This window comes from Podospora pseudopauciseta (genome assembly GCF_035222475.1).
Source record: "Podospora pseudopauciseta strain CBS 411.78 chromosome 2 map unlocalized CBS411.78m_2, whole genome shotgun sequence".
Lineage (NCBI taxonomy): Eukaryota > Fungi > Ascomycota > Sordariomycetes > Sordariales > Podosporaceae > Podospora > Podospora pseudopauciseta.
This window is the reverse complement of record NW_026946663.1, coordinates 3001006-3019734: the sequence shown is the minus strand read 5'-3', so window position 1 is coordinate 3019734 and position 18729 is coordinate 3001006. Positions and strand designations below refer to the sequence as shown.

The 18729-nt window shown below is 51.9% G+C and overlaps 9 protein-coding genes across 9 annotated transcripts; 4 read left to right on the top strand and 5 right to left on the bottom strand.

Annotated features, from left to right (window-relative positions):
- Positions 1–54: 54 nt before the first annotated feature.
- QC763_208290 (uncharacterized protein) lies at positions 55–771 on the bottom strand (the record flags this gene model as incomplete). Its single annotated transcript, XM_062909880.1, has 2 exons — positions 55–364; positions 430–771. The coding sequence occupies 2 exons, from the start codon at positions 769–771 to the stop codon at positions 152–154; spliced, it is 555 nt and encodes a 184-aa protein (XP_062768716.1). The 3' UTR covers positions 55–151.
- A 1053-nt stretch (positions 772–1824) lies between these two features.
- QC763_208280 (uncharacterized protein) lies at positions 1825–3873 on the bottom strand (the record flags this gene model as incomplete). The annotated part of the gene is made up of 2 exons (XM_062909879.1): positions 2597–3873; positions 1825–2540 (listed from the first exon to the last, which is right to left on the bottom strand). The coding sequence occupies exons 1-2, from the start codon at positions 3828–3830 to the stop codon at positions 1825–1827; spliced, it is 1950 nt and encodes a 649-aa protein (XP_062768715.1). The 5' UTR covers positions 3831–3873.
- Positions 3874–4099: 226 nt separating this feature from the next.
- Positions 4100–6818, top strand: QC763_208270 (uncharacterized protein; the record flags this gene model as incomplete). Its single annotated transcript, XM_062909878.1, has 4 exons — positions 4100–4296; positions 4367–4760; positions 4811–5194; positions 5250–6818. The coding sequence occupies exons 1-4, from the start codon at positions 4160–4162 to the stop codon at positions 6816–6818; spliced, it is 2484 nt and encodes an 827-aa protein (XP_062768714.1). The 5' UTR covers positions 4100–4159.
- A 752-nt stretch (positions 6819–7570) lies between these two features.
- Positions 7571–9538, top strand: QC763_208260 (uncharacterized protein; the record flags this gene model as incomplete). Its single annotated transcript, XM_062909877.1, has 2 exons — positions 7571–8150; positions 8211–9538. The coding sequence occupies 2 exons, from the start codon at positions 7571–7573 to the stop codon at positions 9014–9016; spliced, it is 1386 nt and encodes a 461-aa protein (XP_062768713.1). The 3' UTR covers positions 9017–9538.
- On the bottom strand, positions 9087–10922 carry QC763_208255 (uncharacterized protein; the record flags this gene model as incomplete). The annotated part of the gene is made up of 3 exons (XM_062909876.1): positions 9087–10026; positions 10088–10262; positions 10322–10922. 3 exons carry the CDS (start codon positions 10920–10922, stop codon positions 9087–9089), a joined length of 1716 nt encoding a protein of 571 aa, XP_062768712.1.
- Positions 10923–12142: 1220 nt separating this feature from the next.
- QC763_208250 (uncharacterized protein) lies at positions 12143–13450 on the top strand (the record flags this gene model as incomplete). Its single annotated transcript, XM_062909875.1, has 1 exon — positions 12143–13450. The coding sequence occupies one exon, from the start codon at positions 12143–12145 to the stop codon at positions 13448–13450; it is 1308 nt and encodes a 435-aa protein (XP_062768711.1).
- A 72-nt stretch (positions 13451–13522) lies between these two features.
- On the bottom strand, positions 13523–14419 carry QC763_208240 (uncharacterized protein; the record flags this gene model as incomplete). The annotated part of the gene is made up of 1 exon (XM_062909874.1): positions 13523–14419. The coding sequence occupies one exon, from the start codon at positions 14417–14419 to the stop codon at positions 13523–13525; it is 897 nt and encodes a 298-aa protein (XP_062768710.1).
- Positions 14420–14955: 536 nt separating this feature from the next.
- Positions 14956–16790, top strand: QC763_208230 (uncharacterized protein). The gene is made up of 2 exons (XM_062909873.1): positions 14956–15292; positions 15355–16790. The coding sequence occupies exons 1-2, from the start codon at positions 15039–15041 to the stop codon at positions 16559–16561; spliced, it is 1461 nt and encodes a 486-aa protein (XP_062768709.1). The 5' UTR covers positions 14956–15038; the 3' UTR covers positions 16562–16790.
- On the bottom strand, positions 16377–18345 carry ade5 (Bifunctional purine biosynthetic protein ADE5,7). The gene is made up of 2 exons (XM_062909872.1): positions 17652–18345; positions 16377–17574 (listed from the first exon to the last, which is right to left on the bottom strand). The coding sequence occupies exons 1-2, from the start codon at positions 18058–18060 to the stop codon at positions 17303–17305; spliced, it is 681 nt and encodes a 226-aa protein (XP_062768708.1). The 5' UTR covers positions 18061–18345; the 3' UTR covers positions 16377–17302.
- Between the last annotated feature and the right edge of the window lie 384 nt (positions 18346–18729).

Sequence of the window (18729 nt, the reverse complement as noted above, 5' to 3'; positions counted from 1 at the left end):
TTTGACGGTTGCTCCAGACTACGTATCCACAATAGGGGTTTCAGGGGGAACAGCAACGAGGCACAAGTTGGAGAGAGGAAAAAGGTAGGTGGGTAGGTAGGTAGGTAAGGTGTGTTTTATGTACATGATTCCCCAGTTTGTTGTGGGTGCTTTATTCAATGGGAACCGGAGTCAAAATCGGCCCTCCTCGCAGCGGCGCCCAGGTAAGCCAGACGTACTTGCCCGTCTCCCTGTATGTGACAAAGTGAATTTCTTGGGGACCTTCCTCTTTGAGAGGGGGGTTGTTGCCAAAGGTTGCCATGAGGCCGTACTGGCCTGCGCGGAGGGAGTCAACTCCGGGAATGGAGTTGGGCCAGGGCCAGAGCTGTGGATGGTGTCAGTTTATGCATCGGGGGTACGGAGCTTGGTGGTGGTAGTATAGAGACTTACACCAAAGAGAAAGGGAGTCGCGTTTTTGTCACAGTAGAATTTCGCGCCGTAGATGGAGCAGGGTCCAGCCGAAGTGAATAGTTGGAATGTCTTCACGCTGTAGCCAGTTGTGAGCTCCTTGGAGACAAACGTGCCGCATTGGCTTTCGTTCGTGGTCCAGAGGCCGGTGTTGGTCAGGCACCCAAGGTTTGAGTGATCGCCCTGGTTCCAGAGAGTACGGACCTGACCGGCTCCAAAGAATCCTTGGCCAGCCGGTGCAATTCCGAACTTTGGGGCTTCTGCTTCTGGAACAGGGGCCGCGGTGGCAAGACCTGCCAGGGAGAGGACGGTGGAGATGCGCATCTTGAGTAGCAGTCGATCAGCCAGGCAAGGTAGTAGGCACCGGTAGTAGTGTTGCTAGCGAGCGGAGCAAGAGAAGTGACAGGTTGTGGAGCATGATGTCAGTCTCCGGGGCATGGGGCAAGCGTGATTTATATCTCTCGGACGAGCCTGCAAGATAAGTGACGCCTCATTTACCCCGGACTTGGGTTGGTGAAAAGAATCGCGATGCCGTGATGCCGTCTGAACCCCGGACTGAACGTGCATTACCGGGAATTGACAGCTGTCTCCCTTCCTGGTTCATGGAACTCCAGGGTAACTCCTCATCTCTTGACTTCCTGCTCGTTGTAGCCGTCATGCATGGCAAGGCGGTGCCCAGATGGGTTGACGATCCATTCTGCCGTGCCGTCTCTTGGTACTGCGACGTTGAACCTGCCAGACTTTTTTCCGAGAGGCTTACCTACAGATTAGGTTATTGCGGAAGATGCGTCCCTTCGACTTAACCGACCGAATGGACTAGTACGCCGCAAATATGGCAACTTTGGGTCATGCTACCCCGCCCGTTAGCACCACCATCCGCAATTGGGGAAATGCCGGCGCTTTGATGAGTGGAATTCTGGTCAGAAGGGTCGCAGTAACGCGTGGCACTTTCTGAAATCTTGTTAACTTTGAAAATGGCGCGCTTCAAGGACTCGTTTGTAAGAATTTGCAATCGTTCTTCTGTGACTGCCAAGAACAAGGTGATAAAAGCTTTCCGTGGATCGCCTTCCTCTTCGGCCCAACTGTGCCTTAGCGAAGAGGTCCGCAACGTCGTACTCCGTTCCTGATCTTGCATGGTCGGTTTGTAAGGGTAGCGTAATCCATCACGAACTGGGTTTGCGCTTTCCTAACCTGGCATCGAGGTCTTGAACTTGAAGTTGTCTTTGCTGTCGTTTATGTTTCCGATGACCGACTATCTGGATTCGGAAAGAAGAACCCGCAACAGCAGAAACCGGCCGAGGCAAACGGCTATCTGGCTCCGCCATCATCGGACGAATTCCCGGTTCACCCTGGCGTGGCGCTCTGAGCCCAAAAGCCTCATGAAAATGAAGATCGTACCATGCCAACGAAACTCGATCTGCCTTGGGGAAGAACTGAAAGCTCCAGTTCAAAGAGAGGTCGTCCTAAAAACTCGACGGTCCGTATCCTGCATCGCACCTTTATTCGAGGGCTGTCGTGTTCGGCTCGGATGTCTGGCTTGGTGGCCAGCAAAGATACCCATGTCCACGAATACGTCGCATAAAGAAACTCGGCGGTAGTCCGCAAACGCAAATTTTCCAGATCAAAAAGCTCTAACTCCTTGCCATGTGCAGCTCTGACAACTTTGGCCCAGTCCATGATTGCAATAAAAGGCTCAGGAGATCGATCCCCACGGTCCGGAGCACATGACTTTCCCCATGACAAGGCAACTGCACCCATGCCTTCAAAGTGAAGAAGAACAGTGCCGAAGAGCGCTAGGTAGTTCGTCATAGGTTCTTGATTGTCCAGAAACCGCTTGGGCCAACTATCGAGCGTGATAGATGGGGCGTAAACCCGATTCTTCGTGACCTGTAACATATGAGGATAGGCACCAGAAGAAAATCTCATTGTGTCTGGCATTTCAAGCTTGATCCTCATTCCTGGAGTAGAGAGAGAGCTTGAAGCTGGTTGTCCAACACCATACGAGATGCTAGACAGGATTTGAGGAGGCTCCAAGTAAAGACGGATCGTCTCGAAGTAGACTTTGTTGAGATCATAGCGCAATCGGTTCGACACTAGGCACTTTCTTGATAAGCTTTGTGGTTTCAAGGCCGTAGAAAAAAGTACTTACCTCCATCAACAGCAGTTGACCATTCTATCAAACCTTGGTCGTTAATGGGAGTGATTCGGTGTAGCCCGGATTTGGGTGTTCGGTAAAATGTGCGGGACTTGCTGTCAATCTTGCGGAGGATTATGGCCGGATGGCTGGTGAAGTCGGACCGATAGATGCAGTTCAAGATCGCCAAGTAGCGCGTAGTGTCTTCCTTGCCCTGCCTGATCAGTGGGCAAAGAAGCAACCCGGCCTCGACGGCCTTTGGAGAAGGCGATAATTCGAAAAACGGAGTTGCGCCTGATAGGAGGGGACCATTGTTCAAACTCTGTATAATTTCCGATGAGGCATAGCATCGAGGCGAATCTGCTAGTAGCGAACTGCTATCCGAGTAAAACTGTCGTTCAAAGGCAAGAATAGACTGATCGTTGGACGTCTTTAGTATTTCCTGCTGAAGCCGGTGGAAGGCACTGCGCCCTTCTCCGTACAGCATTGGCATGTTGACCCCAAAGAGACCCAGAAGAGAGTATGCTTCGTCCTCTTTTCTTGTGGTGAATCGGTAAGCAGCCCAAGACATGATTTGTCCTACGCTACAGGCCCTCAAAAGCTTGTCTAGGGCGTGTGTTGGTTCGTATTTGTCGAGCCCTGCCCTTTTACTCCGCCGTCTCACCAGTTGTGAGTCTGGCTTTGGCGAGAACCAACGAAGAATTTCGGCGGGAATTCCCGTTACCTTGCTGATGGTGTCGGCCAAATCTGTGAGCTCAGAGATGTCTGCGATGGGGGTGCCGCGAAGGAGCTGTCTGCTTCCCAAGAAACACCATTGGCTATCATAAAAGCGCACGTCTCGCGGCGCAATCAGCTCTTGAAGCGTCCAACCCCGAGTAAACCAGCGGCTGTTCTCAACTTCCACCGATGGCTCTCCTGGAACATTGACGTCGGAGAGGTAGGCATAGCATCTGTCTGCCCTGTGATACCATCGGAACATGGAGTTGATTGCTTCCGAGAGCTCGGCACTACTGGTCTTATCGATGCAGCAGGTATCAATCCACATGTAGTTGTAACCATCTTGGCGAGCACGCTCACAGCTCTGGCTGACCTTGCGAAATCCCTTCTTGTGGACAGGAAGCAGCTGTTGTGGGTCGCAGATATCGGCGAAGAGGACCTCATCCTCCCCCCAAGTGTGTGACAAAATAGCGTAAATGGGCGTGGACCATGGCGATTCCAGTCTCAGCGTCGTGGTGTTTATTAAACGCATTGTGGTCAATACCTAACTCGGAATCCTGTCGTGGTCCCGTCGCTGTCGTTGGGTCGACCGTTGGGCACCTGGCTGATGTCAGTAACGATCCGTCAACTGCCCGGTCGGCCATAATCTCTTGGCAGCCGAAGTGGCCGAGAAACGCGAAGAAGTGGGCCCATTTAACCCTGTTGTAGACTGCATACGCTTTGTGATTGGTCGCTTCACAGACCTTCGGACTTTAACAAACATGCGGGTCTTTGACAAACAACTTCGCAAGTTCGTCTCATCCTCACTCCAGCAGAACTCCAATTCATATTCAAATAGCGAACTTGACACAAGTAATCAAAATGTCGCGCTCTCTACCGCAAATACCGAGTCTCAATACGGGGTTAAACGCCTCTCAACACCAAGAGGATCTTTCCTCACTCTTGGGCGACCTGTCCCAACCAGCACGTGTGAGAAGTTGCGTGACATGTCGGGCGAGGTACTGTTCAAATACTTTGCTGAATTCCTGAACTCTAATGTCCTTTTTGACAAAAGCTAACTGCCGCCAGAAAAGTAAAGTGCGACAAACTGTCTCCATGTTCGAATTGCAAGCGTTATGGCATTGCTTGTGTTCTGGCTCCGTACCGCCCACCTCGATGGGCCCGGCGGGCCGCTCCTGGTGCCAGTAGCTGTACCACTAGTCCACCAAGCACAGCACCACCCCAGACACCAGTCATGAGCAGCCTACCAAACACAAGTTCGCAAAAGGCAGATGCAACTCATGTCATGCAACGGTTAGAAAAGCTCGAACAGCTCGTTAAAGACCTGGGTGGTGAAGCCGCTATTCGCAACGCCAACAACCCGTCCAAGTCACCTGTTGAGATGACCCAGCAGTTATCATTGGATGATACAAACCAACAGGACCATGTGAGAAGTGGCATATTCTCGAGAATCTATGACGAGGTGAGACTGAGAGACCAGCTACGTCGAGACAAGAATGCTGATAGCAACAGCTTGACCTCCTACGGTCTCAAACCGGAGCATTGCACCAAGAAGACCCAAATAGCTCCGACTCGGATCCCGAAGATGCATTTCGAAATGCCAATACTGCGGCTACTCAAGTCTCATCGCCGAGGCACACTGTTTTTCTAGGACAAAGTCTAGGGTCTAGCGGAGTATCCATCTATCACTTGTATCCAGCCCCAGCGCAGGTACCTTTTTTGCTTGGGGTATTTGGTGAGAATGTCAACAGCTTGATGCAAACTGTTCATATGCCTGCCGTCAAACAGCTTCTATTACCGAAGCATGATGGAGCCCCACCAGTACTTGGACCGGCGCAGGAAACCTTGATGTTTGCCATCTACTTTGCGGCTGTCACGTCAATGGAAGAACCAGATGTGAGCATGACCCTCTTTGATATTTTGAAAATATTTATGTTGATGCTTTTTATAGGTAGCAGGGAATCTCGGGTCTACCAAAGATGAGCTCACACGAAAGTTTCGTTCCGGTTTTGAGCATGCTCTTGCAAAAACGAACTTTCTCGGCTCACCCAGCCTCATTGTGGTCCAGGCGCTTCTCATATTTCTTTTGTTGGTCCGCTGCAACGACAGCCCCAGGTTTGTCTGGATGATGACTGGAATTGTGATCCGGATGGCCCAATCTCTTGGCCTCAACCGGGATGACGCTAAGATGAAAGGCCTTTCACCGTACGAAGCTGAGATGCGTCGCCGAGTTTGGTGGGGTGTTTGTTTCCTTGATGCCAGGACATCGGAAGATCAAGGCACCGAGGTCACAATATCCCATGGTACTTTCGACACAAAGCTTCCCCTGAATGTGAACGACTCAGATATCAGCCCGGATATGACGGAACCTCCCGCGGAACGGGAGGGCATGACAGACATGAGCAATGCTCTGTACTGCTATGAGGTGTCTAACATGATGCGCCGAATGATGAATCCAACAGCCGATGGCATCAGAGATATGGACCGGATTCTGGACGAGCTCTACTCAAAATTCGACCAGCGTTATATCCGACATCATCAAGCTGGGGAGCCTGATATCAAGTACTGGATTGGAATTACCGTTGCACGTCTTGTTGTCGCAAAGGTCCGGCTCATACTTCACTTTCCCGCACTCCTCTCCTCGCCAAACAAGCAAGATATGCCCATGGAGGTCCGCGACAAGCTCCTGCTGTCAGCGATCGAAATCACGGAGCAGAATCATGCTATCAATACCCAGACAGAAATCAAGGGATGGAGCTGGGTATCGCATTCTTATACACATTGGCATGCTATCATCTTCATTCTTCTTGAGATCACGCAAAGGCCTTGGTCGCCGACCGTTGAGCGCGCATGGTTGGCTCTTCACAGCGAATATCTGGTCCCCAGCAAGTCGAGCCTAGAAAGGGGCCCGAGGTTTTGGACACCACTACGCCGGCTGATAGCCCAAGCACGAAAACATCGGGAAGCTGAGCTTGAACGTCTGCGGAAGGATCCGGTCAGAGCAAGGTTACTAGAAGAAGAAGATGCACGACGAACGCCCTTCGCAAGTGATGGGCCGTTTCCAGACTCACTGAGTGCCCAATTATTTCGGGAACGATGGCAAGGGCTTGTGGCGGCCAAGCCCGTTGGTATATCCTACAGCAGACCTGAAACATCTGGCATCGAGACCTCGTTCGGCGGAGCGAATTTGGGCGGATTTGGTCACACCAACAGCAACCAAGCTCCAAGCGGCTTCAGCTTTGGCTACCAGGGGATTGCATCGACACCGAGCCCTCTTACCAACCCATCAAATACTCCCAGTGTTTCCACAGCAGCCTTCGCTAATATACCGTCGTTCCCAATGCCGAACATGGCTATTGATCCCCAACCTTGGATGGGGGTCAGTCCAACCTTGGCAGGAGATATAACTGGCGAATTTCAGCCAGGCATGGATATTGATGACAACGTGGACTGGTGGGAATGGCTTGGAAAAGCCGGTGTCATGGACCCCCATGGAGATCCCGGCGGAGACGGGATATGACGCGGCTGAAAGGTTCATATGTGAATGTAACCACACAGCCCGATAAGCCTACGTATGGCATCTAAACCGTAATAGCGACAATATAAGGTACCATTGGTCATCTATGATATCCAACCTCTGAGGTGAGAGACAACGACCCATTCCTGAGCTCTTTGGGCTCATCAAAGTTGCGGCTCCCGAGGTCCTGTCAACTGGACCCCCACCTTTCGTCATTAATGTCATAGTGGAAACTCCCCCACATCCTCCACCACGGCTCGGCTCGCATATCACGTTTTTAGCGACCTTCTGGGACCCCGCACCCCCAACCTGTTGTTGACAACACCACTGTTTCACAGCGTGGTGGAAGACATGTATTACTGGCTCTCTTTCTGCAACTACGGCCGCCCGACCCGACAGCTTTGATGATCATCAGCTGTTTTCTCACGCCAGGAGCTCCTTGTGAACACGGCACAGAGGGCAAAATGCGGAGAGAGAATCGTCGACTGTCTGCTGAGAAACAGTGTTTCTGTGGTGGTCCGGGCCGTCGGCTAGAGGACAGGATGGACGATCCTATTGTCACCATCTGATCGGATGTCATCCGAACTAACGCTCACCTAACGCTCCCGGAATTTCCGGGTTTGGCACTCACTGTCAGGCTTATCGCGGCAGAGCTAGCCGGGATTCCTGCATTGCCGCGCTGGCCCCCTTCTGCCCGCGTTACACCCTTGGTATTGCGAGCGCAAAGTAAAAGGTGTTGGGGGTCTGACTGCAGGATGAATTTGCCCAGTTCTTTTCCTCTCGTCAAACACCAAAAATTGGGCTGTGGTGTAGTGAACGAGCGGTCGAGACATCTTGTGTCAACAATGGCAGAGCCTACAAACACTCCCATGCCGGCAAGCACTCCGGTACCGGCATCAACCCCGCGGTCAAGCTCCCCGCTGCAACAGTACTCAATCCCTAGCTTGACACCCAATGCGACGACAGCCACGATCCCTCTCTGGCCGTCAACCACCTCCTCACCAGATACTGCGACTCGAAAACCACAACGACCGATAGTCCTCCATATTGGCGACCCGATCAAGTACAACCCGGACACCTACGCCGAGTTCAACGCTGCCTTTGAGGTTATCCGGCCCCCCACCCCCGAGCGCGAAAGAAACGAGCTCATCCGCGCCCTGAAAGAGGAAAGATGGGGTCACTTTAGCGCCATATTCCGTCCATTCTGGGGCACAGGAGGAGAGATGGGACGGTGGGATGCTGAGCTCATTGACCTGTTGCCTTCGTCGGTCAAAGTTTTTGCGAGCGCGGGCGCCGGGTTCGACTGGGCGGATACCAAACTCCTGGGAGAAAGAGGTGCGCTTTCTGCTGCTGGGTAGAACTTTCCCTAACCGCAAGCTGACTGGAAGAAAACAGGGATAATCTACTGCAACTCGGGCCTCGCCGCGGCAGAAGCAGTAGCGGACTTTTCCGTCGCCATGATCATCTCGACCTTTCGACACCTTCCGTGGTGCATGAACGCCGCTACGTTTCCCCACCTAACGTCCTCGAGCGATGCCAGGAGTACCTTTCGGGAATGCCACGCGAGAGCCACGGCTGCTAGTCACAACCCACGAGGGCATACGTTGGGGTTGATCGGGTTTGGGAATATAGGGCAGCAGATAGCTGCCAAGATGGGGAATCCGGCCTTTGGGATGAAGATTGCTTACTATGATGTTGTGAGGAAACCTGCTGCTGTCGAGTCTGAGCTCAGAGCTACATTCTACGAGAAGTTGGAAGGCCTGATGAAGGTATCGGACTGCGTGGTGTTATGCACGCCTGCTTCTGCGGACGGGAGACCGATCATCACTGCTGAGACGTTGGGCTACCTACGGCCAGGGACGAGGTTTGTGAATATTGCAAGGGGGTCGCTTGTGGATGAGGAGGCGTTGGCGGATGCGTTGGACAGTGGAGTGGTAAGGGCTGCGGCGTTGGATGTTCATATGGATGAGCCCAGTGTGAACGAGAGACTGGTGAGGATGGTGACTGGCTTAGGGTTTGATGACAGAGGCCAGCATCCGGGGAGGGTAATGTTGACGTGTCACAACGCTGGCGGGACGGTGGAGACGCATGTTGGATTTGAAGAGTTGAGTATGAGGAATATCTTGAGAGTAGTGAGAGATGGTGCAGAGGCGGTTACGCCGGTTAATTTGCATTGGTTGAGGGAGAAGAAGGGGGTGTAAAGGCTGGAGGTCATCATGCGAAGTCAAGCAAGAAACAATGTAATCCCCTTATCTTATCTTGCCGTTTTTTTCAGGCGTGAGCTTGGCTACCTACTCTTGGCTCTGGTATTATGGGCGTCTCAGCTGGATTTGCACTCTGTCTCTCTGCGTCACACTCCTCCGTCATCTCAGCCCTGTTCCTGTTCTGCTGCTCAGCGCAACTGCCCATCATCTCGGCTGGATTACCGCTCTGGCCTTTTGCTACGTCATCACTGTCTAACTCGGAGAGCTGGGGCTGTTCTTGCTGCGGGGGGGTGTAGGGTTGGTAGGGTTCCTGCCCCTGAGCAGGACGGGTGGTATATTGCGATTCAAAATGGGAGTTCTGCGTGTTGGGGGTGCCGTGGGGGTACAACCCCACACCAGGATCACCGCTACCGGGTCCGTAGAAAAAGTAGCCTTGCTGCTGCTGCTGTGTTTCGGGTGGTTGTTGTTTGGAAGGGTCGTATTGGGGGGAAAAGTATGGGTCGCCGCCGATTGGGGGGCTGATGTTGGAGAGGTAGGGGGTCGAGGAGGGGAGGGTTGAGCTACCTGGGAGGGAGAGGAAGTCTGGTCGTCGGGGGGGGGAGTAGGGTTGTTGATTGGGAGTAGGGTTGTTGTTGGTTGGGACGGGGGTGTAATTTTGGTTGGTGGGAGGAGGAGGGCTGGGAGGGGACTTTTTTTTACGGCGCTGGTGAAGGAAGAAGATCGCTGCTGCGATAAGGGATAGGAAGGCTACCCCGCCTATGACACCGCCGGTTATGGCGTCGGTGTTGATTGCTGATGGGTCGGGAGGCCGGGGCGTGGGGTCGGGGGGAGGTGAGGTCGTAGTTGAGGGTGGCTCGGTTGAGGTGCCGCTGGTGGAGGCGTCGAGTACACTTCGCGGGACGTCCAGCATGGTGATGATTGTTGAGCTTGGATGGCAGAAGAACATGCTTTTGGGTTGGGGGCCAGGCCAGAGGTACATGACACATGCAGGGTTTGTTGACGATGCGCTGGTGTTCAAGAAGCGTTAGCTGCTGCTGGTCATTCGTGACGTAAAGGCGCCCGACTTACCAGCACCCAGTTTCGGGGTTTTCTGCGCTCCTATCGTCGCATAGACCCTGCTTGTAGGCTGAGTAGTCGAAACAGACGCTGAAGAATGGCCCTGTCTCGCCTGAGGAGAGGCACGCAACGACGTTGTTGGTGTTGGTGGTGCATGTTTCTGAGGCGGAGCATACCCAGGGGTCAACTGAAATAGGGGCTTTGTTAGGGAGGCTCGGGGTGAAGGGTAGACAGAGGACAACTTGCATTCGTCTGAGGTAAAATAGCCGCACGTCTTCGAGTTCAGATACTGAGTTGTCTGCCGCTTGGCCTTTATCCAATGTTCACTTCTTCTCATCAACTCGATGAAGCTGATGTCTGGTCCATGGTTTGGGAGGGGTGGCTCGGTTGGCTTTAGCGACCAACCTTTGGTGTCGTCTGGTGATGATGTTGCTGTGGCCTCGGGCAGGCCATAGTTGTTGTGGGGACCATCGGGCTTTTGGCCAAGCCAGTGGGCAAATGCCAAACGGAAGAAATTTAGTTGGATGCAAAGCAGGGCCTTCATGGCCATCATAATGGTGTTGGGGTGCCGCTTGTTGTCGTCGAAAGACCGTTGCGCCGAAGGGAAAATGGAGTTGGTGATCCAAGCCGCTGGCTGGCGGTCTGGCCCGTCTTCGGTGACAGTTATTAGAGACAAGAGGCAAAGGAATCTTTCCCAAGAAAGCAGCAGGGTTACAACAATGGGGGCGGAGAGCCGCAGAACATGACCTCCTTCGATGCATGGCCAAGCTGGTGCATTCCCAGAATGCTGGCGGCAAGCTGCGGATGATGTGTTGTACTCAGGTCTCCAGCTACAAGGGGGAAGCATGGCATCGGGAGCAGGTTGGCATTGCACAAGTAGGTCGATCAGTTCGAGTTCTGGGTCTTAGAATCTGCCTCCCCGGGGAACACAAGTTATCAAGGTCTCAACAGGTACAACCTGTCGACTGATGGGCAGTGGCCGTTGCCTCCATGACCTGCTCTCGCCCGGTGGCACGGATGCAAGCAAACATTTTAAGACGGTTTAATTAGCATGGCACTTTAAAGCCCCACAAACCCTTGGTTGCTCTCAGAGCCCTTCCTTCCATTGATATAACCACAGCCGTCCTGTTTTTCTGCGCCTCGTGCTTTAGCTCCCATGCGCTCAACCTCGTAACAGCAGCAGGTTATGTAGTGAGATACTCTGACCCATGTGTAACAAGAAGCCATTAAACCCTTGCGGCGATGGATGTCAAGCTCGACAATTGGGTTTAAGGATGAAAAGCTCCTGGTCACACTTCCACATCGCATCGTCCGCTGCCTGTCTGGAACCGCGTTTCTCAGGCTTCTCCAATGGTCGTTTGGAAACAAGTGTTAAAGATGAAAAGAGACAAGTTAGCAAATCATTGACTTCTTCGCGGACCAATGTCAGAAACATGGTGCTCTTAGGAAATGCATTCCCCCCATCTTCATCAATGTCGAGGTCGTCAAATGCCGAGTAAGGTCAGAGACAGGATCCACTGCCAAGATTCCTCAGCATCTGAAACATAGAGCACAGACATCATATGATTGGCCAGTTTGGAACAGTTCCAGCTTTTTGGGGACCACAAGCACGTGATAGATCGTTCATCCGTTGTTGATGCAGGGGTTGGGAACGACGTCATTGTTTCTTCTAACCATCAAATGCTCAAAATACTAATGGCAAAAGCACATTTTGGCATTGCCAAAGAAGAGAGGAAAAGTCTCGATTCTTGCCGAGGAAACTGAACATAATATTCAGCAACTTAGTTACAGCTTCCCTCCAACAAATCGAAGTGAAGTCATAATTCCCCTCTTTTTCCATCTCAGCTCAAAAACAAGATCTGGCGCCATGCATTGGGTGCACCTGCAGCAACACCAGCGTCAACATCAGCTCTCCACCACAACAACGAACGATGGCCAAAACCCCATACCTTTCCCCACCCCTCACAACATTGCCAGCTGAAAAATCGCAGCAACAAAAGCAGGAGATATCCCCTTGATCAGCAGCATTCATTTTTTGTTCAACTATCAAGCAATCCAGTTGCCAAGATGCCCAATTCACTCAAAGTCTCACTCGTTAACAACGCCCCCCCGGGCACTACCGTCTACGCTTACATCACCGGCCTCGCGATCCAACACTCCTCGCGCCGTGTTTTTGTCAAGCAGGACAGCTCCCTTTACTTCCCTTCTAATCCCAGCCAGATTCTGCAGCCTCTTGAAGAAGACTGCGCCATTGTTCTCGGCAGCCAGTCGAGTGTGGTGACGATCCCTCAAATAGCGGGCGGTAGAATCTGGTACAGCTATGACACGCCGTTGACCTTCTTGCGCAACCAAGGCGGGCCTGGCGGTGGAGCGGCGCTTGTTGAGCCCTCTGTTTTGAACCCGACTGATCCGAATAACCAAGTCAACTTTGGGTTCTGTGAGTTCACGCTTGATCCAGCGCAGCTGTTTGCCAATATCAGTTATGTGGATTTTGTGAGTGGGATTCCGGCTGGGTTGACGCTCAAGGAGAGGGGTGGGAAGGTGCAGCATGTCAGTGGGATGGCAGAGGATGGGTTGGAGAGAGTTTGTCAGGGGTTGAGGGAGCAGACGAAGAAGGATGGGTGGCCTTGGGAGAGGCTGATTGTTATGAAGAAGGGAGGTGGTGGTCAAGTGCTGAGGGTGCTGAGTCCGACTCATGCTGGGGCTGCGGGGGTGAAATTCGACGGGTTTTTTGAGCCGTTGGTGGAAAGAGCTTGGAGGAAGTATGCTCAGGGGGTGGAGGGGGGCCATACAAATGGGCATAAGGAGGAGGTCAAGGCTGAGAAAGATGGGAAGCGGAATAGGCTGTCGGCTCTATTCATGGGGTTCAAAAATAAGGGTCAGAGTCAAAGTCAGCAAAGCCATGGGGCCGAAACAGGGTGTGAGATGCACGTCGACACGCAAACGCCAATGGGGGTTTTGAGTGGGTGCATTCCAAAGGGCAAGAACGAGCTCATCATAGGAGGAGAGGCGTTTTCGAAGCCTACCACGGCAGATATTCTGGGTTGCAACAGTGGGCCGTTTACCACGGGCCCATCACCAAAACGAAACGCCATTATTCCAAGACTTGCGGCTGCGTTCCAGAGGAGCTGTATTGCGGATATCATGGAGCACCCTTCTCCGCCGGAGACGTTTTACTGCTGCGAGCCTACGAACCATTATTGCCGAATTGTACACGAGTGTAATCTTGATGGCAAAGGATATGCGTTCGCATATGACGATGTTCAGCCGGATGGGGGGGCCGACCAGAGCGGGAAGGTCAACGCAGGAGATCCGGAGGAGTTTATTGTTTTGATCGGCGGGCGTGGGGCATATGCGGGAGATAGGATGCCATGAGCATGGCAACCTTGACCTCAGTAGAACAGTTTATGTGTGGTTTATGGATGAATCTTAATCTTGGTACATTTATTATCGTCGCGCACGCACGAAGTCATTTTCATCCCATGCCTCCCATTCGTCGTCTCTTGTCTCCATGGCCATCTCCATCAAATCATTCACGACCCAGAAGCACTCTTCCCTGAGGAAATTGTCTGGCCACCCATGCTCGCGATAGAGCTGCTTGATATAAGCCTTATCAAGGTCTGTCCCCCACCCCTCGTTAGGATCCTGTCCCAAAAACTCTTCCTCTGTCACTGGCTCTTCTCTCTCTTTCATTTCACCAAACTCCCCCAATATCCTCCCGTCGCAAGGGACCCGCTCGAGGTTCCTGAACTTGGATGTCATCATGTCGAAGTACTCTTGTGCATCATACATCTTATTGTCGCATCTCAACTCCTCTTCGATGATTTTCCCTCTTTGAACGTCCAGGATCAAAACAATGCCGCCACTATCCCATCCGACGGTCAAAGGGATGAGGGAGTCTCCTCGCGGCGGTTTTTGGCCCGCAGGAAGATCGTAGGGCCACGCATGTTCCCACCAGTCATCCTTGGGGTAATTTCCCAGGCCGTTTGGTTGGAACCACACGGATGTTCTGGGGTTTAAGGTGCTGTAGTCTATCATGATGGACTTGTACTCGTAGTGATGATTGCCCCCGAGGTAGGGGAGGTGTCTCATGACTTCGACGGCGAAATCAGTCTTGTAATATCTCGGCATGCCGGCTTCACGGGTGAGATTAGGCCAGCCTTGAGGGGGTGGAATCTTGAGGTCTGACGGAGAGTAGTGGAGGGTTGTGAGGAATTTGTAGTAAGAGAGGAACATGGCGGTGTATTCTTGGATCGTGTAGGGGTACCATGTTGAGGGGCAGTCTTGGTTGGTGCAGCCGCCTGGACATTGGAAGCCGGTGCAAGGTTGGGGTGGTGAAGACATGATGTGAGATTTGATATATGGCAGATACAAGGTTCGAGGATTGGAAGTGAAGAGAGATTTTTTATCAGTGGTATTCGAGGACTGTGGAGTGATGTGATGATAGGCAGCAGTGGTGGGCCGGTGGATCAAGGAACTTGGCATTGGATGGGAGAAACAAGGGACCCCTACAATATGGAACCTGATATAAATACAATCTTGACGTCAGGTTCATGATAGTAACCTGAAGACTATAGATTACCATTGACAACTGTGTAAGACAATTGGACCTCAACTCATGATTTCAGATCTGAGTGGTTTGTCAACTGAGCATCGAGAAGCTTGGTCCAGTTTATTACCCCGGCTTTGAGCCTAATATGCTCCAAGATCTAAACAGTTATTCACAACTCTCTGTATACATTTCAATGGTCTGCGTGAAGACGTGATGTTTACACAGAGGATGGGACGTTAGACAATCAGCCCCGCAAGGGGGCGTCTACTGCCTAAACCGCCCCACTTAGCCGCGCATTGCCCTTGCTCGCCCGGCACGTGGTTGGCAACGACAACCGACACTTATATTAATCAACCTTTTCCCCAACGAACCGAAGACCGACCACACACTTCCATAGGTATACCTTCGATCATGGGTGCCATTAATCCTCAAGAGGACTCCTATCTTGCGCAGGTCCCTGTCGAGTTGCTCTTGCGCATCACTCGCTGGATCAGGACCAGTGACCTCGCCAACGTCCGATTGAGTTGCAAGTGTCTCGAGAGGAACCTCTTCAATTTCTTTGCACATGAGTTTTTCCGCAAGAGACAGTTCATGGTCTCTGTCCAAAGCTTGCAGACCCTCGTATCTATCTCCAAGCACAGCACACTTGCTCCCTTTCTCAAGCAGTAAGCACATGCCTACTAGAGAACACATCGATGCGAGTACTTTACTCACAATTTCGGGATAGTGTCATCATTTGCACGGATCGGGTTGGAAACAGCTGGGAAGCAAACAAACTCCCAGCTGAGAAGCATCGCATTTGGCTACGCGCAAAGGCGGAGCAAAATAATATGTTCACTACGGGCCTACTGCGAGACATGCTTGCTGAAGCTTTTGCGGCGCTCCCACATCTCGAAACCGTTGACTTAAGGGACTTCAATTCCGAGACTCGGAATCGAGACAACGGATCTTGGCGGAGTTACGGTGCAGTAACCTTGGAAAAGTCAATAGGCCTGAGGCTGCAGACCGGCGTAGACAACGGGCAACTGATGTCAGACACATACCCCACAAGAGTTTTTACCGCCATTATCTCTGCACTTGGAGCTTCTGGTGCTCAGCCTAATACTATCGAGGTCAACCTAAGGGACAAAAATTGGGGCCTCCATGACAGCGCCTTTGCCATACCTCCGCCCTTGGAACCAAAGCTGGCGCCCATCCTCGCCAACCTCAAGACTCTTCATCTATGTTTCTGCATCAAGGACCATTTTTTCATGATCCACGACTTTTTAACCATGGCAAGAAACGTCACATGGCTCCGACTCAACTTCAATCATCAATCATCACCGCATGATCGGACAGAGCTGGGGCCCGTGTTGTTCAAATGGCTTGAGCAGCCAGAATCAGACACTCCTCTCACTGATATCGACAGAAAGCCGGTCTCCTTCCCGAATCTAGAAAGACTTGACATCGGATGGATAAGCGTGGCCCCTCAACCCCTCCTCACGCTTATCACCAAATTCAGCCCAACACTCAAACACCTCTGCCTGCGGCGTGTGTCCCTTTGCCACTCAGAGCGTGACTCACAAACCGAGACGAATCCGTGGGTCGCCTTTTTCAACAGCTTGAAGAAAGTTCGAGGGATTAAGCTAAGGGTGCTGGAGCTGAGTGACATCTATCATGGGAAACCGAAAATTGCGCACTGGCAAGATCTCATCACATTCGAGGCTGATCAGGATGGTGCCAAGAAACCCCTATGGGCCCGCAAGAACTGGAGAGGAACAACAGACCGAGTGAGTCTCGCGGAGATGATCAAATCTGTCAACAACAGCATGGTTTGCCCTTGGGAACATCGATACAGCGGTTCGGACGTGGATATGGATGGTGACTCGGAAGACGATGAGGATGATTTCTCGGAAGACGATGGGCATGATGAGATGGATGAGTTGGAGGAGTAGGATCGGGATGATTATGAATCGTAAGATGGCTTTCAGGCTTTATCCAGATACCAGATGTATGTTATGCTTTAGATGGAAATAGGTGGCGGGTTTGTTCTCTTGAGTGGGTTAATCTGACAGGTACCTTATGTTGAGATGGAAGCCAAGTTTGCACTCGAAATGGTTTTGCTCAAGGGGAAGAGAAGAGATAGACAGTTATGCAAGAGAGCCTATTTGCCCAAATCTGGCCGTAAATTTATCACCTAGCTCAAGCCCATTGATCTGAATCCAGGGCCGAGATTTCCAAAACCCATGCTCGACGTGATGGTGAAGTGAGGTTGGCTCCGGGCGATTCCCTGCTTGAATCACCTCGCTTTCATGCGTTTCTCGGCACACAAAAGGCTACTAGTTTGTGATGGCAAATTTTCCTCACAGAGCTTTCTGCCAAATAAACAGTTTAACACTTGAGTCAACTCTGGTGAAGGGCAATGTCGCAAGCAAACAATCCCAATCCTCAGCCGGGGCGCATTCTCTTCCCAAGTATCGCCCCTCGAAATTTGCTCCAAACAACCTGCACCCCCAAATCCCAAACACCCAACAACCTCACCACCTCCAAGAGACACCATTGGAAAACGTCTCTTTGCTCAACACCAGCATTAATACTTCCATCACGTGGAATTATGTCTTGATCCTGGGACATGAAGAGGCGTGGTAAAAGCATGGGATGCCTGGGCAGAATCAACGGCTCGAGCCTGTCGTCTTTTATTGTGTCTTGTTCTTCTTGTCCAGGATCTCACCTGCCACCTTGGCAGCCGCCTCAACGATCAGCTCATGCTCGTGAGAATGTATCCTCTGCTCCAGCTGCTCCAACTCCTCGCCCTCGCGGCACTCAATCTCCTTCACCAGAATCGGAGCCCCCCTGTCAACTTGGGCAATGACATAATGCACCATGATACCCGTCTTGTTGTCCTCCAATTTGCCGGCCTTAAAGTCCTCAAACGCCCGCCCAATAGCATTGGTGCCATCATACTTGCCTTTTGTTGTTACCAAAAAAAAAAGACCTGTCTTAGCCAAACTCTTTGTCACATGGAAACAAACAATAAACCCTTACCTGGCAGCGCAGGATGCAAGTTAATAATCTTGATCCCCTCCGCCTCAAGCGGATCCAAGAAAGCCTTTCCAAAGACATACATCCACCCGGCCAAAATCACTAGGTCGGGCTTGTAATCCCCCTTGAGCACCTTCTCCGCAAGGGCGGCATCGTACTTGTCTCTTGACTCCTGGAGCTTGGCCGGGTCGGTCTCGCCCTTTTGGCGGAAGCCGTGGGAGATGAGGTTGAAGTACTCCCAGGGGATGCCGGCGTTGTCAGCGCGGGTGGTGGCGTAGGCTTTGCTCTTGTTTACGATGAGGCGGATGATCTTGGAGTTGGGGATGGCGCCCGAGGAGACGGCGTCGATGAGGGCTTGGAAGTTGGAGCCGTTGCCTGAGGCGAAGACGAGGATTTTGCAGGGGTCTGACATTTTGGTGTGTGTGTGTGTGTGTGTGTGGTGATGTGAGTGAGTGCGGGGGAGGGGTTGATGGCGGGGTTGGGTGAGATTTCTTGAAGGTTTGCGCCTCCGAGTTCAGTGGTATCTGACTGCAGACTTTGGCTCAACGGTGATACTGAGACAACCGGATGAGTGTTTACAGAGTATGGAGTCTGATCTCGTCAGGGGTCGTCATCATTCGTCAATTTGTGTATGTCGACATGAAGGTAAAAGTTTTAAACGGCGCACCTCCTGCAGGTGTGGATCAAGGCTCACTGACCAATCACAGGCGGCTGTTTTGGTTCTTGAAGGTAGCATCAGGGCAATCTGATGCATGATTTGACATGCAACATGATCGGGATCTCGGATAGGTATACTTGTCTAGATCCAGCGTGGTATCGATATGTTCAAGAAACAGCTCAGAGTCGGAATTTCATCGGCACAAGAGCTGAATTTCATGGACATGCGCTAGGGTTAGGGTCAAAAGTGATCCTCCGAAGTCGGCGCCGAAAGGTCGGGTGATGCCGCGGCAAAACAACGAGATTTTGAGATGATGGATGTAACTGAAGCATTTCTGGTTAGATTCGTCCTGAAGGAGTGAGAAATTGGGACACAGCAGCCGGCGGCGATCTATGGAAGATCCGCTTATACCTTATTGTTTAT

Excerpts from the sequence above, each read along its gene's own strand:
- QC763_208230 (XM_062909873.1), top strand. The coding sequence starts at position 15,039 with ATGGGTGCCATTAATCCTCAAGAGGACTCCTATCTTGCGCAGGTCCCT. Across the intron at positions 15,293-15,354 it reads CTTGCTCCCTTTCTCAAGCA|TGTCATCATTTGCACGGATC; the intron begins GTAAGCACATGC and ends ATTTCGGGATAG.
- ade5 (XM_062909872.1), bottom strand. The coding sequence starts at position 18,060 with ATGTCAGACCCCTGCAAAATCCTCGTCTTCGCCTCAGGCAACGGCTCC. Across the intron at positions 17,575-17,651 it reads CTTGCATCCTGCGCTGCCAG|GCAAGTATGATGGCACCAAT; the intron begins GTAAGGGTTTAT and ends TAACAACAAAAG.